The 18,504-nt window shown below is 34.5% G+C and overlaps 1 protein-coding gene across 1 annotated transcript in view; it reads right to left on the reverse strand.

Moving 5' to 3' along the window:
• CNTNAP2 (contactin associated protein 2) overlaps nt 1–18,504 on the reverse strand; it is a 1,047,354-nt gene that overhangs the window by 535,291 nt on the left and 493,559 nt on the right. The window contains exons 5-6 of the mRNA XM_069007741.1: nt 4,921–5,124; nt 2,402–2,586 (exon numbers count right to left, since the gene is read on the reverse strand). Of these exons, the coding sequence (XP_068863842.1) occupies nt 2,402–2,586; nt 4,921–5,124 (389 nt within the window). The remainder of the gene's footprint in view (nt 1–2,401; nt 2,587–4,920; nt 5,125–18,504) is intronic.

Raw genomic sequence — 18,504 nt, forward strand, 5'->3', positions numbered from 1 at the left:
ATCTCTGATGAAGTCTTTCTCTGTCACTCCAATAGAGACTGTACAGATCTCTACCACACCATGGTCTTTATGGAAATGATTGGAAGTGAATAATGTTACATGTTTTCCTTAATATTTTGCAGCCCAAATGCCAAGAATAAGGGGCTCATGAGATTAGTTGCTGCAATCTATGTTAGGTAATTATATCCATTAGATGATGGCATAAATAGTAATGACACCTTGCTTTTCTGCCTCGCAAATGCTCAGAAAAATATCAATTTGTAGTCTGCTACTGAGATTTGGCAGAATTAAGCTTTTAAACATTATTCGTTGTCAATTCCATTTGTTATTACCAACAGCAGGAAAACAGAGCTCTAGGCTGACATTTTCCATTTCCATCCATGTAAGATACCACTTTCTACTCCAAAGAAGCAGCTTCCACTTGGCATATACAAGGAACTAAAGCTGTACAGCTGAAATATAAAACCTTTATAAATCACACACACCAGCTTTGTAAAAGTCATGTGGACACATCCTTAGGTATTTTAAATTTTCGTGACTTGACTTTAGACAAGTTACAGTACTTCACATGGACAATGTGACGAATATTTTAATGGTTGTCAAATATTTTATGCATGTTATAGTCATGTGTTTGGATTAAAGTAACTGGAAAAGAAAGAATTTTGAAGAAAAGACAAAGCAAAAAACACATATTGTGACAGTGAATTAAGAATGGGACTATTTTTTGATCTTGAAAATGCAATCAGAACTAATGCTTATTCTTCTTTTTACGTTTACTTAACTTTTCTGAAAGAGATTAACCTGGAAACAGTTTTTTCTATGAAAAATAGTTTTTATTCTTTTGGCCTTATTCCCTGTTAATCACAAAAGCAACACTTTTAAATTTAGTCTGTGATGTCTAAGCCCTAAACCAGTGAGATAAGTGAGAGGAAAGGAAGGAGGTTATGTCTCTTGAGCTTATAGGAACAACAGAAATGTATACACACACACTCAAGTTCGATTAAACACAGGGATCCATGTATATGGAGAATTAAATGTGTGTTTGAGAACTGCCAGTAAGATCTTTTAATGCAGAGAGGATGGGAAGGTGAAGGCATTGAATTCAGCTCTTACTAGGATTCACTTATTGTGTGCAATATACTTGTAATGTAAACATTATTTATATATATATATATATATATATATATATATATATATATAAATATGGCTATATATATATATATATATATATATATGATGTGCACAAATTGTACAAATTGCACAACCCTGGCTTATGGCATTCAGTTTTTCTGTAGTTCACTGACTTGAAAACCTTCAGCAAAATCTATTTATGTGTTTTAAGTAGTTCAGTTCAGATCTTCAGTGCTCAATAAGTATTAGAGGTACAGGCAAATTTACTTGTTATTTTCTCATTAGAACTCCCAACAAATAATGTATTCATAAAAATTTGTTGGAATATAATCAAATATTTGACTCAGAAGCACTTACAATTGTAAGTACTTTTTTCAAATATTCATATATTCTTGATAAAAAAATTGAAAAAATATCAATACACAAGTTAATTCAAACTTTTTTCCATGACATCATTTATAAGTGTGGAAATTACATATCTGGTGCAGCCAACCACATTAATTCTTACTAGGAACAGTAAAGAGTATAAGAACATACTACATGAAAATTGCAATAACCAACATGTTGAACTTTGTGCAACGGATTAGAGGAGCTGAACAAGTTCATAATACCTGAAGCTGTAGTGTAATCAAACAACAAATCCACATTTAATTAGTACTAACACTTGTGTGAATTAACCTGATTGATTAAACAAGTTTTCCTACAACTTTCCTAACTCTTCATTGCCTCTTTCTAGAAAGAAGTTACTGATGCCATATTTGTGAAAATACAAGGAAGTATCTACCTAACTAAGACAGGACAGATCAAGATCTGCATTAATAAAAAGGTTCTAATGTTCCTCCTTTGCTAAAAATAAATACTGACACCACAGATTAAGGCTTTCTGATTCGAGTGCAAAATTATCACCTGAGTGGAACAACTGATTGCAACATACTTTTTTTAATATACTTCCTGCTTAGAGGAGCTGCTTTTTGAGATTTTTAAAATTGTGTATGCCTAACTTGCTGAACAACACAGATCTCCCACTTTGAAACAAAGGGCTGAGATGATTGTTACACCAGATGGGACTTGGTAGGCTAATTAAGAGAAACATAATTTGTACTTGAGAGACAACACCATTGGAAAGAGAATTTCAGGAAATGTAAGGGAATAAGTAATCAAAGAAACTATGAAAAAGTAACAAAACCTCTTAAATTATTATTTAGCTTTCTTACTGTACTTATCTTTATAAAACCAATTTGAATGAAAAGAAAGAACTTTCACTCTCTACCTCGTAGTCCAGGTCCAGGTAATCAAATTCTCCATTGGTTCTGAAGTGCTGCATGTGTCTGTCGAGGGTGAGATTGATGTTCCTCCCGTGGCGCTCTATGATGATGGAGTGCCAGTGGTGATCATCCAAGAGGCTGCCTGTCGTCACAGATGTGTGGCCAAAAATAGAGCCAAGCTGGTTGCTGCCTGAGAACAGAAACAATAGCACTTCTCACCTCATACTAGTTAGGGAAACATTTTCCTCTTTCTTTGTCAATGTTTCACCTGAATCATACCAGATATGCAATAAACTAGAGTAAGTCAGTCTGCTATGAAGTTGAGATTTGCCCAGTGGAGAGTTGCTGCCACAAACAGCTAGACCAAATACAGCAAGCATCTGATCACTGAACTGTATAAATATATGTATAAATTCATAATAGCAGTTATTTGGAGATGAACCAGGAAGCAATACCAATTCCCAGTTGTAAAGTTGTTTACATCTAGGGTTTTCTGCCTTCAATCCTACACTAAGGAAAAGAAAAGCGTCACCTCTGGGCCACATCCTGAGCTGCATTGGAACCGTACTGATTTATGACTGCTGAGGAGAACATGGAGCCTGATAACAGATTTTGACAACAAAAAGTCTTTTCACTCTTGAATTCTGTGTTTTGTGGCCTCCACCACTATCACTTTACCAGTAAGCAGAGGGGAAAATGCTCAATGCAGACTGAGTTAACAGCAGCAAAAAACCATATTCTGCTAATACAGCTTATTTTGGTCTCTGCTCCTGAAGCAATCTTCCTGTTCTGGAAGTCAAACTACTAGCAAGAGCACAGCTTTGCAATTCTCTGCTGTGTTATCCAGGGGGTTTTGCCAGTGCAGCTGTGCTAGTCAGAGATCACATCTCATTGCCATCTGACTGACACAGCTAAGCCAGCAAAGGTTGATAGCACGGATCCCAACTGAAGCAGCAAATGACTAATTCAGCAGTAAATGTGAAATATTGCTGCACTGCTCAATAATTCAATGCAGTCTTCCATGTTCTGAAAACTTAAAGGGACCTAAGCATTTCTGAGGCTGAGAATTTCTTACCCTCAAGAATGCTTGCAACTCAGACATTAAGGTTTGTGCATGCTGAAAACACATTCTGGCAAATAACACTTCCATGGCTTAAGACATTACTTCCCTAGAAATGACCATCCTGCCTTTATGCTGATGGCCAATGGTCCTGTTGGTTAAAAAATAAAATAGAATCACATGCATATCATTGAGCCTCAGTTTCTTCAACACAAAGTCAAATGCAGTGCAAAGTGAAAACTAAATCCACTTCTGTCTCCCCATCCTTCCCCCAGTCCCTGGTATTTGAAACTAAGTCACTGGATCTCACCAGGCAAGATGAGCACTCTTTTCTACTGTCTCTGATGCAAAGACAATACTCTCAGGCAGAGAAATAATAATAATAATAATAATAATAATAATAATAATAATAATAATAATAATAATACCATAAAGCATTACTTCTGTTTATTGAGTATGTGTCACAGGGCCTAGTCCCATTTATCAGCCTAATGATTTAAGAACATCCTTACCAAACTGATATATGGAAATTATAATAGTTTATAAACACAGTCTGTGCTGAAGAATATAGAGGAACAGGAAATGAAAGGGTTACTACTGCAATTAAAATTGTTAAAAATAGGTAACTGCTATAGGAAGGTGTGCTTTCTCATCATCTGTTCATGTTGATCATTAGAAAAAGAAGAGAAAATGCTAGTGGAAATAAGTACCATTCAATGTAAATAACAAAAGGAACAATTTAGTCTTCACATGTCTGTAAGAGAACTAAGGAAAGTTGCATGAAATCTTCTTCTAAAGTTATTTTGTTTGAATGGAAAAAATACCTGAAACCAGATAAATGTGTATTTTTTTCATAATAAATGTACTTTATAAATCCAGTCATTTATGAGCCTGTTGTCCTCCACTGGGAGGACTGGAACTAGAGTAATATATACAGGCTTGCATCATAAGATTGCCTGATAAAACAATCTCTTTTCCTTTCCTAGTCCTCTTTTTTAGGCTCTAGGAAGGCTGCTGAACTATAACTCCATGTGGCCTGTAGCTTCCTAGACCGACACTTTTTTTTCCTGCAAGGTTCCTTAGGGTGACCTTTATTCTTCTAGACGTGATGACAGTGTCCTTCTCTCACACAAAGCCACAGCTAAGGCCAAATATAATTCTAGCAAACTTTTTTTTTTTGTTTGTAGTAATGACAATATATTGCTGATCTTGCTTTTTTGTATGATCTTCTTTTCATAGTATCTCACACAGGGTAAAAAGGCCAGGGTGGAACTAAACACACACTACATCCCACCTGCCCCCCCCACCCAACATATAGAAAGGGAATTAACAACATTTTCAACAAATTATCTGATTAGATTATTTGGCTTATCATAGTACTGTGGGAATGAGGATGAAAGATTCGACCTAAAATTTTTGTGGGACAGCTAAAAACTACCACAAAACTAAACAATCAAAACATACCTAAATTTAAATTTAGGACAAGTTTGGCTTTCTTCAGTTCCAAGGTGATATAGTCTCCCTGCTGTCCTTCTCCATGGAAGATTACACCTTCGCTTTCGGAGGTCTTAAATTTCAGAGAGATGACATCTTTCAGTGTTTTCATTTTCTTGTTCCTGAATCTGTATGGTAATACCACATGGCCATCAAAATTGATAACATCAGCCCCTAAAGGAAAAAACAAATAACATCATTGATGAGTGATTGTATATTCCTGTGGCCACTGGAAAAACAGACATGCCATATGCAGATTATACCTGAACAGAATAAAAAATGTGCAAGTGTGATAGGCATTGTAAATATATTCTCTTTTGACAATAATTTAATACCATAAAAAGTAGGGACCATGCAGAATATTAATTTAATCCACAGAATGCAAAAATAAAAACAAACCAGATTTGGGAGGACAAAAGCTACAACCCTTAGTCAATAACATTAATTTTCTCCCAAATATAATTGCTGCCATGTATGTTTTCCTAATTATAGCTCAAAATGAAAGGTAAATGTCTGAGAGGTCATTCATAAATCATTTGATACTTCTTTAAAATTCACTATAGGTATCTGTAAGGACTGTAAACAGTAAAATATGAGCTCAGATGATCTGCCTGGCAATTTTAGATTTTATGTAAAACATAGATATTTGCCTTGTCTATTCCAGGAAATGGTGTGTAAGTTGTCACCTCAACTAATTTTGAGAAGAAAAAGATAACCTGTCATTTGATCTAATTTTTGTTTCATGTTTGGTTTTGTTCAAAATATGTGAAAACTGAGGGATGCAAACATTTAAGGTCAATGCAAAATTCAAATAAATATTGCATAATAACACTACAAAATTTCATGTTGTCTTATTTTCCTGACTTAATCTCTACTCTAAAGAAAGAACAAAAATTTCCACAATTTTCTGGATGTTAGAACCACAGTAAAAATAACTGCAGAACTGGATTCCATTCAACACATGCATTTATGTGGAATACTGAATCTTTTAACTTAAGCTGAGTTCTGCAAAAGATTTCAAACAGATATTTATTTTCCTCTAAAAATTTATAGAGATTTAAGAAATCCCCTTAAACTGCTAATAATCAATCACCAGTGTCTTAGCTACTATTTGTATGAGCATTTCATCCTCATTGTTGACAACTAACAATTTGAATAATCATTAAGTAAAATCCTTATAAAGGAATTAATAAGAAAATATTCATTTTTTTAAAGAAAAAAAAATCCACCCATGTTCTTCAAAAGCATTTACACTTCTTATTGACATACCATATTCATTCATGCTCTGAATGAAAAGAAGGATGGCATTTTATCATATATTCTTCAACCACATCTGATTTTTGCCTTCTTCTGTGGTCTGCTCTTCAGTGATTGTTTGCAACTTTTTAAAATTCCTAACTTGTTTTTGTTATTATGGTGGCACTTAATTTAAATCTTTCATCCCCTCTCAAAAAACACAGACAAACACATTTCTGTTGCGTAATTAACACAGAAGACTGTTTCAAAACTCTGTTAAAAGACTATGTATACTATGCCTAACTGCCTATATTTCAATTTGAATTTACATGGCCAAGTCTGCCTAAGCCTGCAAAGACTTCTGATGAAATGATAAACTGTTATCCCCTTATTGTTTATGCCAACTAAATTGTGAAGGGTTTTATCCGGTACGTAAAATATGAGCCTTACAAATTGGCTGCGATATCCCATCATTATCACCATGTATCTCACTTTTTGTCAGAATGCAGCCATATATATTAGAAATATCACTTTTCTTTATAAAACACATCTTAAATTGCAAATTTTAATTATCAATAAGTATTAAGCTTTAAGAGAACTAAAACTCTCAGCCTGATCTGGTTCTTCTAAATGACAAATTTCAGGCATGGGAACCAGCTCAAAATTAAATATCAAAATGGTATTTTTTATTTGTGGTGCAATAAATCTGTTTAGAAGTTATCAGCATGATAGAGGGGCACTGATGCAGAAGTATTCAGAAGCAACAACATGGGATTTCAGAAGTGGGGTTATCATGATGCAAGTAGATCCACTACTTCTGGAATGATTGTTTTTTATAAGAAACAAAGAAAATTGTTTGAAAAATACTGTAACAAAGATTATATGATTATATTGTTTGCTTTACAAACTGTCAAGAGATCTGAGAAATTCATTCTTGAGATTTTTGTACGTAGTTTTTGGAAAAAAAACACCAAACTTTTAGAAAAACATGAAATCTATTTATAGGGAAAAAAAACCCAAAAAACCAGCATGATAGTCATTCTTTTATCACAAGAATCATACTTTCTTGTAAAGCAAATTTGCTATTGAGATCCTGCACTTTTGAATCTACATAGAACTGCCTGGCTGTGCTATAAAGGAATGAAAATTGATGGACACTACAGCTTAAGTAACCTTCTTACCAAATATACATCATAAAAATATGGTTCCACATGCAATGTCTGAGATTGTCTTCCATAAAATTTCTCAGATGGTTACAGAAACTCCTATGGGTATGGTGCATACCAGCTTTCCCCTAAGCCCAGCTGGTACCACTTTGTAACATCAGCAAAAGTTTCTTTAATAGTCAGGTATCTGACCCAGAGCTGATCAGGTCCATGAGGTTTTGTGGATTCACAACAAGATGTCCATGATAAAGCAAGTATCCCTTCTGTTCCTATGACATTGTTGCAGTTGCATATATGTTCTCATAAAGCTGAGTAAAAGGGCCACATTTTTCCAGAATCTGTCCCTGAATTTCCATGTTTTGAAAATAATTCAATTAAAAAAAGAACCAGCAGTAATCTTTGATTAAGCAGGGGGTTTTTTTATGCATAGCTGTGCTGTCAGCATGGGTCTGAATGATAATTCAATCACCTGAAGATTACATAGCAACTATGTTTAAGAGTTATCATATGTAGACTGTAGTAATGACTTGTGTTCCTTCTATGATGACACTCAGCTATTTAATATTGTGATAATTACCATGGTATATTAATTTTCTCTGTTTTGTTTCTTTTCTTCTTTGCTTCTGTTTCGTCAGTTCTTTTACTCAGAGTTAAAATTAAAACACAGGAGGTGATGTTTATTATTTCTTATCTATAGCACAGCTGCATGGGATAGGTCTCTAAGTTAACAAGGTGAAGATGGCCCCAAGTTCTAACTTCCAAGGCCATTTAAAGCCCACATTATCCAATTATGGAATGTCAACTAATTAATTTTTGCTTATAATCCAATACTTATTCATGATCCCCACTTTGGGTTTTTGTTAACCAATACCAAAACACCTAGATTTGTGAAGAAGAAGGAGGAAAAAAGAACAAATCCACACCCAAAATCCTCCATCTTTTTACTAAATCCCATAAATCTAATTTTTCTACATCTCTGCATATTCCACCCAGTGACATAACTAATTTCTTTTTAATCACACAACAGCAATCTCAGTGCTATTACGTGATCTGGGAAGCCTTTCCCAAGGCCTCAGGTCAAATGCAGTGTGCTTTTGAAGATCATTGTCTGTCAGCACTGAAACACTGAAATTCTCTGAACTCAGGGTTCCAATAGTGGTGCAGAATGGTACTCAGACAGTAAACCATACAACTCCTATAGTTGCAGTGTAAATATATAATTTTTCTCATCCTTAGCCACTCAACTATCAGCATTAGTAGGAAAGATATGTAAGCCATCACATGAAGTATGTTTGCCTGCAGTGACTGTTCTCAGAGGCTACTCCTGCAATGGGGAAAACCTTTTTGAGAAAAGATAAAGCTAAAAAAGAAGGAGAAAGAGGAGAAAATGAAGAAAGATGGGGGAAAGAAAGACTGAGAATTTTTTTTTTTTTTTAATTACAAGGAAATAGGAAATATAAACCTGATTACTTGCAATTTGATTTCTGCTCTACTGGATTTCCTATTATACTGATAGATTGGAAGACACTGCTAAAGCAGGAAAAATATAACACCACTTTCATTTGGCTAGGGAGATGTGTTAGGCCTTATTCCAGTAAATGTCTGAAACACCATATTGAAACCATTTTGTTGCTTAATGCATCATCAATTTTCTTCTAAAAAATTTTTCCTAAAAACTTTTTCAGACAGCCTTGCAAAAACTGACAGGATATTGGGTGGCAAATGTGACCCTATTCATAAATCTCAAAGGAAACTAAATCCCTAGTAAGAGGACTTCCTACCTATGCTTTTACCCTGTACTTTTGGCTGCATGCAGGATTTGGCAAAATTTGTTCAGGACATCAAATCTATTTGATGATATTTTATTTAATATTCCAAAACAACTTATTAACTAATTATAAAGAAACAGCCCCAAATCAGACTCAAGCTCCAGAACTTCTCTATTTCCTCCACTTCTTGTGAAAGAAATATAACTATCCTCAACTGTCAGCACTTTAAGAATGAAGAAATGCTCATTCACAAAGACTCATGAGATACTGAGACTTCTGCACAGCTACTTAGCTTTGATCAAGGTACTGCCTGGAGTTACTAAAAAATCCCTGCTTCCTGATACAGTAAAATAAAAGCGATTAGAACAAAGCAGAACAGCAAAGTGCTTTCCAGAAAAATGTTTACCATACAGTGAACAAAAACCACAGAAATATGTTTCTCCTCCTAAATTACAAATTTAACATGTACACATATTTTTAAATTGCTACTGATCTCTGAATGATTGACTCTTCAAAGCCTGTACAAAATATTTCAGTGGGATTAAAGACATAAAACTTCTGTACTACTGACAGGCAGCGACCTTAAGGTGAAATTTTCTCACTCTGTTATCTCTCCTGTTTTTTCATCCGCTTAAATCATCTGTTTAGACTAAATGAGCTTTAGGGAAAAGATCATCACTTTTAGCATTCTTTTCTTACCCCATAATTTGAACCTCACATCTGATGTGCTAGTAGTATAGTAACAGATGGTAATAACCATACGCTGAGCATCTACCATGTAAAAATATCAGAAATGCATCAAAGCGTCTTTGGCTGGCCCAAACTATTCCACATCTGTAGTCTCACTTGTAACTATTAGTCACGGGTACTAAAATATCATTATGGGAAATATAAGCACATAAACAGTGTATTGTTTCCATATTTTAACAGCAAAAAAATATGCTTTCTTCTAACAAAGCAAGGGAAAAGGCTCAAAATCATATAAAAAATAAAGCCTCATTTTTTTATTACTCACAAAAAACTACATATACAGAAATGTCTTCAGAAAATCCTAATCTACTTTTTCAGCAGTTCCATATCCTGTCAAAATGACAGCATGGTTGAATTTGCCACTGGAATCTTTGCAGCTGGAGCCTTGGTGGAACTAAGTTAGCTGAGCTAATGTTAGAGATGCATTGCTACACCTCATTTCACAGGAAAAAAAAAAAAAAAAAAGAAGCCATGGCCCAGCACAGCACTCAAAAGATTGCCTCCTCTTTTATGTTTTCTTACAATGAGGCAGAGTGCCAAAGGTACCGTGTTTGAACACTGCCTTCAGGCACTAGAGCCCAGCCATAAGGACATGGGGAGCTCTGGCCTGAAGTCTGCTGCAGCCAGACTGGCACTGCCTTTACTCCCTTTTTCCAAAGGCAATGCAAAGGAAAAAAAATCTAATACAGATACAGATGTATGTTGCACATACAATAATGTATACTTATTCATATTCTAGAAGCACGTGGTGAAGGAATCAATGTCACGTTTCTGTTGCTTGCTTAGTTTGCACTGCACTGAGCCTGAATCCTCTTGTTATCTGTCAAGTGATGTCAATGCTTGAAAGACAAAAAATACCTTTGCTAGGAGGTGTGGAACTTTTTCCTTGTTTTTCTTTACATTACATTCAATGCATATATGGCAATGCAGTATCAAAGTAGTAAGAGTGTTTTGTCAAGGTGTATTTTTAACTCAATTCTTGGGTAAATGACACAAATTTACTCTTATTTTTTATATGCCTGCCAAAACAGTCTAAATAAATCTGTGAGGAAGTATTCCCTAAGGTAGTGAGAATGCTTTTCCAAGTTCTGGGTGCAATATCCACTGAAGATATACAAAAAGAACTTGGTACTTTTAATTTTTTTCCCTATTATTATCCTAACATAATATTCCATTATAATACAAAACATAAAATTATAATACAAAAAATGTTATTATAATGGTGGGATAATACTACTAATTTTTCTAACTCTTGTGCAAATGTCTATAACTATGTGGTTCTTTGTCATAGTTTTCTATCTAATAAGAAACAAATGTGACAAATGAAATGAAAAAGCAGCAGAAGCAAAATTAAAGAAGGAAGCAAAACAAAAGAATATGGACTATATATAGAGAAATGTATTATAATGACCATGGCTAAAAATTTCCCTGTGTCCCTCCATTTTTTTTTTTAAGTAGGAAAATTGGGTTCTTTCTGTAGCTATTAAACTAAATTTTTATACAAGCTAATTGTTGCTTAAGACAATAATTTTGAGACGAGTGTGCAAAACAGTGAAGTACTCTGCAGTTTCAACTAACCTGCATTAGTTACAGCATACAAAGAAGATAAAACACTAAAGCACTGAAAGTTTTATAAACTTAGATTAAGCCTCCAAATATGCTACACAATTATTTTCTTAAGGGTGTGTGTAAATAGGATGATTTTCCTTAACAAAGTAAGGTTGATGATTTTTTTGGCTGATGATTTTCAAGCAAATTTTCTTTCACTGATTCTTCAAATATCAAAAAGAGAATTAATTTAAAAACTAAATGGGAAAATTTTAAAATATGCTATGTTTTTACTATAAGGTGGATAAATGAGAAAATGAACACAGTTATAATATACTTTGCAATTCAGTTTTAAGCTTATACCTTCTAACCACGGTTTGCAAAATAAACCATACCGAATAGTACACAGTGGTCTCCTTTAGTGGGCTACTATCAGTGCCAGAGAGAACCAAGACTGTAACACAAAATAATCTTCATCTTAGACAAAACCTATTCCTTCCATCATCTACTCTGCTTTATGACTCCAGAAAGTCAATTACAACGCAGGCTAAGAGATACAGTCTATTTCAAGTAGTCTATTCCTCAGGAAAAAAAGAGATTCAGCATCAATAAAAATACAGCTTTCATGGCTGTACATGAGTTTTCACACTTTGAAAAGTTTTCATATGTATAGCATCACAAGGTTCATTTATGATTGTGAAAATTAAAATTCAGGCAGCTTGCAACCATGAACTGGACGCTGCAAAATTTCCTCTATGATCTACTATTCTCCAGCTATGGTACTTTGAAATAAATTTGGTAAAAATATATGTATAATTCAGATACTCTAAAGAAAGTCGGCTTTTTTTATATTTTATCATGCTGATTTACAAGCCAGAAGCATTCCTTGCAATCATAAATACATTTAGTTCTGTTCTTCATTTTGAAACTCATCATTTGACATTGGATCTCAATAGGAACATTAAGGTATATAATTAAACTCTAAAACCAGGTACAGTACAGAACTTAATTTACTTGAAAACAGCTAGCCTCTAGTAATGTTTTCACTGTTTATTAAAAAGGTAAATCACAAGAGCTCCAGGTCAATAAAATAGACAGCTCTGACTCTTGCACAGTAAATGGCCAAAACAGGTCTCAATCCTTATTACATTGCTGAAGTTACTCATTACTTAATGAAAAAACTACACCAAATAAAGAAGTTGTACCATGTCTTACAACACTTACACTCAGTTTACTCAGTGAACAAATGATCTACAAAATGGACAAGACAATCTATTAAAACATTAAGGAAATGGATGACTAGCTGGAGCCTTGGTTTTAGTGTTTACAGTTACATGAAAACAGGAAGATACACAGTTGACCTACAAAATATGGGTTGAGAAGTTCTCTTCTTGATTTCTTTTTGAGCTGATGCCACCCAATTCAATCATCTCGTGGTATATAATCTTACCATGTCTTTTTAATATCTGGATGCTCTCAGAACACCCATTACTCAAGACCAGATTCTTCTTTCTCACTCATGTTCCAAATCCTTTATTCACAAAATCACTCTCAAACACATATTCTTTACTTCTTCCAACCATGGAGCTTGTATTTAAATTGAACTCTCAAAGTGAGCAGCACACACAATGATTAAGGATTATGGAGCATGGACCATTTCAAATGCCTGTGCTCAGCTAAGTCTCATAAAATGAAAATCTCACAATTGTCATTCAAACTTCTGCAGTTGACTGTTGCAAGGAGTGCAAGACTGAGACAGATTTGGCCAGGAGACACTCACATTTATTATAGTGAGTAACTTCACTATTGCTAAGGGCCAAAAATGTGTGTCACTAAATCCCATTTCTAATAGATGCGTAGTCTTTTGTTCCAGCTGTGAGGCTGCTGCTGCTGCTGCTGCTGCTAATTCCATCTTGGTGTATCAATTCACTTTAAAGAAACAGAAACTAAACTGTGTTGCTATTTTCAGCTACTGTATTTAAATTCAAAATGATTTAATACAGGAAAATTCTCTAGCATAAATGATAGCAGAACAACTTTGCACATTTGTACAGTTCCGTTTCAGTGTTTTATTTCCAAATCAATCAGAGAAAAATATCTTGTGTTTAGAACAATATAAGAGAAGCAGACCACTGGAACTTGATTGTGGACAAATAATTCAAAGTAAGTAATTCAGTCAAAAAGTTTTTCCTCTCCTGCCTAACATCACACAAATCTAAGATCATGCATACCTCTACCATACTCCATACTCTATGACACCTTGCGCTTTGTGATGTAAGAAAGTGTTCGGGTTCCGAACTTGTAAACTGTGAAATCTGAGCCACAAACTCTGTCATGCATAGATCAATTGTGAACTTAATGATGGCTGAATCCAGTGTTTTTCTATCCTTTGTATTTATTTTAGTGTGTTCAATTTAAAAGCCCCACTCATACTCAAAGTTCCAAGTCAAAGCTTTATTTTCACATGATCTACGTTGATTAAGTTCTGCCTTGGTTCAGTGGAAGTCTAATAATTTAACATGTAAACAGGTGATTAAGGTGCTACTGTAAAAGAGCATACAGTTACCAATTTTAAATGAATGAGTGCTGCATTGGAACAACAATTAACGAAAATGTAAGGATTGATGGTACTGCATCAGCATCACTTGCAACACTGCTGACATTCTGGGAAAGAAAATCCCAGAAGGATTCAATATACAGCAATATGAAATGTTTAACTTGTCTTATATCACACATGAAAAGTGAGCTACTTACCTGAGAGGGAAAAACCATTTTTGTTGCAAAAATTCTCTCCATGAGAAGAAGTACATCAGGTAAGAGCACATGGTCACAAAATCAGGAAGGTTCAAAGGGATCCCTAGATTTCATCTAGTACAACCCACATGCTCAGAGCTTACTTGCACATTTAGTTCTGCCAGAAGCATTGAGTTTCAGTTAACTGGGTTTTCGCCTTTTTTCCTTACTTGAACCAGGAAATAGATTCTCTTTATCGGCAAGTGATTTTCCTTGTGTTTATCAAGCTGCACTTTCCAAGGTCAGTGATAGATTGTGTCTCCCTCCCTACAGCCAAACATGCCATATCTATAACTTCTAGCAGGCTTTACAGTTCAAGAGTTTCTGGTGTTGCCGAGTTTAAGACCTTCAAATTCCCCACCTGCCACAACAGTGCCTCTGGCACGAGTTTGCTTATGATATCTCAGCTCTGTGACTGGCTGTTCCTCTCCTAGGAATTGTACCATGCATTCCAGGTTTCCCTGCTCAGCCAGTGCCAGCAATTCAGTTTCCTGAACTCTGTATTATCCTCCATCACTACAAGCTAAAAAAATACAGAAAGATGAGAGTTTCTTTTTAGGAAGAGTGTAAGGGACCTGCTCACATCCAGTTAACATAGATTAACATTCAGCAGGTTAAATACTTACAATTACAAAGTACATTACTCTTATAATTTCAGTTCTTCATCCATGACTACTGATTTACTTTTTCTGTACTAATGGGTTAATTTTATTTCAGTTTTCAAGCTCTAAAGTAAATACTGATACTAAAATCTAAAACTATTGCTTCCTTACCTCAAATATTTTTTTAGTGTTTGTCTCTAAAATTACAGGCTCCTGACAGAGAAATAAAAGTCAAACCTGTTGCTTAATAGAAGAGTCAGATTAAGTAAGGGAAGGAAATGGCATTTTTGGTTAATCAGTTTGAAGTATCTGGAAGGCTCAAAATATCATAACACTGTGTCTCTAAAAAAGAAATGTCACCAAAACCTGTTAAATTTTATTTTTTTCCAAAAATAAAAGGAGCCTGCATTACAGCATGCATATAGCTTTTCTTCCAGATGGGAGCATTTTTTCTTTTTGGGACCATTAATCTGTTATTAGAGGCAGCCAAACTATGTTTACAAACAAACTGTGTTTGTTTGATTTGAAAAAACACTTTCTTTCAGTCTTCAAATGATACAAGATTTTTTCAGATGATGGAATTAATGAAATTATTTTTCAACAACAATTTTCAAAAACCTCATTCTTAAAAATAATTCAACCAGGTCTGTATGTTAGTTACTGTCACTACAGCAAATACTTATTTTCACACAATGGATGAAATTTTCTAGCCCCTATTTAGGCTATAATTGATTATGTTTAATTAGGAAAGGGAGGATAACACTCAAGATTGTTCCAGGTAGGCAAGAAATGCATGCAAGTGCATATGGGCAACTCACTCCAGCTTCATAAGATGCTACTATTCAGCCATGAAACAATGAATGTTACACATGAACAAAACGGGAAGATGCTTTCTTAAAACTCAGATGTGGAAAAGTAAATTTTATTGCTTGATACTGTCACATTCCATTTTCTAAAAGTTTTTAAAAATTTTTTTACTTTTATGTTGGAACAAGGCATTCAGAGAAATTTCCCCTGTGGATTTGGTTGTGATGAGTGTGGTGTTTGAAAGGTATTTTTCACCCTTTATCCAGACATTTTTTAGTACAAATCAAATATGTAAGGCAGGTAGCAGGCAGGTTTTGGCTTACTACACTGGGATACAACCTAATATGCAATGTGATAGCCACATCTTGCATACACATATATCATGGATTTGGTTTGTAAAGGAAAATTCTTTCCTTTTGGATTTAACAAATTATTGTTACATGTATATGGGAGAAAGAATTTATAGATATGAGAGAAGACTTTATCAAAACAGAACAACGCTAAGGTAACAAGTAATGGACACATAAGCTTTTGTGAACTCTTTCTGTCCATGTGGCAGCATCCTAAAACAAAAAAAATCAATGCCAATATAAATGCAGATACTATTGTCAGTGTATTTTAAAATATAAGTCTTCAGCAGAAGAAATCCATGTAGAGGTTATTAACCTGAGAATTCATGTTTAGTTTGTGCATGCAATAGCTTGTTGTGCAGTCAGTACTGTTATTCCTCTTGTCCAAGCATTTTTCCTAGTGAAAGTGTTGCTGAAGCAGAAGATCATCTCAAGTCAGTTTCCAGACTCCTGACTTTCTTAAGATGTTCTATCAGAAACCATGTTGTTAACCACTAATACCAGTGAAGGATTAGACTTCCACCTATTTAACAAAGACAAATAACTCCTGCACTATGCATCAATTCTCTTTCAAGGAAGGAAAATCTAAACATACATTTGACTTTTTTTCCTTTGATGAGGCAAAATAAATTCTCAAATAGTGATTAAGGGGTCAGTGCATAAGTACTCAAAGAAATGTGTCTTCAGTGTTCAAAAGCATTGAGAACAATCTGCTCTGTCAGAAACCAATGGGAGGAAAATAAGCCTTCTTACGTAAATATTTAAAATTGTAATCAGGCTCCTATGCATTCATATCAATTTGAAAACTGCTGACTAATTACTGTTATCCAAGCAGAAGTTTTCAAAACAAATATAATTCATTACAAAGAACCGTTTTAGGCATCAATGGAGGACTCATGCATATTAAAAAAAAAACAAAACAAAAACCCTCTCCTAGATGATTTCCACTGCTTTTTTTCTGCTTAAATATTCCTAGTCTTGAATAAACTCATTGTTTACTATTTGACTGCAATAAGATAATTTCATGAAAAAAAAATACAGATTCTGTTCACAAGCCACTAAGTGTAAGAATTTTCTCAAAATATCTTACCCTTAACTTCCACAGAAGTACTGATATTATTTTTAAAATTTAATTTTTATTTATGGATTACAGCCCATTAATTTCTGGGGGGTTTCATCAAAATGTAAGAATTACTAACTGAAAATTTAACACCAACATGGCAGTATTGTAGATACAAGAAATTCATAAAATATTTCATGTGTGTAGCATGTGAAGATGAGCTATCATATACATATATATAATTACAAATAGGGTGAAAAATCCCTTACTAAGTAAAAATTCTGCCTTTGTAACAGATGACTCACTCTGGTTTTCCTGACAAAACCAAAACGATGTTTGCTCTGATGAGTAATAGTTAAAGGCAGTTTTATACAATCTGTATCTTTCATTTCATTTTCAAGTCAGACAAGCAAACACATTCAAACAATGCCCACAAATGGTATACATTGTATTAATGAACAATGAAAATCGTGTGTGCAATGCCATCCTGGTGTAGATGTGCATGCCTGCATTTGAATCTTGGTAAGTCTGGAATTATTCTGCTCCAACATCACTGCTTTAGGTAAGTAGCTCTGTGTCACTGGTGTCTTGAAACTGAGTAGACTAGTGCACATTACCAGGCTTTGGAGAATGATTAAAAGTGATGTTCTCTTATAATTTCTAAACTTTGTAGGCAAGTGCCAATTCAGTGCCTTCTAGCAGATATAGTACATATAATATTGTTTCATTTTTTTCTTTTTTTAGCCTGTGGGGTTCTCTGTCAGGCTTGTGTTTCCTTCTCTGTTCTTCTGCTTGTCTAAGCCACTGCATTAAATAATAGAAAGACTGTCCATAGTCTTTTACAGGAGATATATCTGGTTAGAAATCAAAGCCCAAGGAGAGAAGACACCCAAACTACATATCCTAAAACTGCTCAGGAATCAACCTGGAGTTTTTGGAGGAAGATAAAAAGTAAGGATATAAAACTGTTTATAATGCTAGCTTTTGTTTTGGAATGATCTTGTTGGTTTATTTATTTTTTTTCTTGATGAACAGCTGTAAACTCCCAGAGAAATCAGACACTACTCTTATTGTTACATGAAGGCAATATTTCCCCCTCCACACAACTGAGCTTCAGTGGAAAGTCAGGCTTACTTGCAACAAGCAATAAACACAAGGAGAACAAAAGGTAAAAGGTAAAATGTATGCAGGCCTTTTGTTTTTGGGTTTTTTTCAGGATGTTTTGAGGATTTTGCAAGATGCTTATGATAATGAGGAAAGAATTTTGACAAGAAAAAAACCACTGACACCCACTGGCAGTCCAAGTTAATTAAAGAGTTTGCAAATGACTGCTGTTGCTGCTGAATCTGAGATATCACATCATGTGGAACTCAGCCTTGCAGACACCAAGCTACTGTTGGGACAGTTCTGGGGAGTGAAACTTCTTCAAGGAAGTATGCTTTCAGTGCAGAGAAATCTTCCATTTACTGCAAA

Source organism: Aphelocoma coerulescens, chromosome 2, assembly GCF_041296385.1.
Source record: "Aphelocoma coerulescens isolate FSJ_1873_10779 chromosome 2, UR_Acoe_1.0, whole genome shotgun sequence".
In the NCBI taxonomy this organism is placed as follows: domain Eukaryota; kingdom Metazoa; phylum Chordata; class Aves; order Passeriformes; family Corvidae; genus Aphelocoma; species Aphelocoma coerulescens.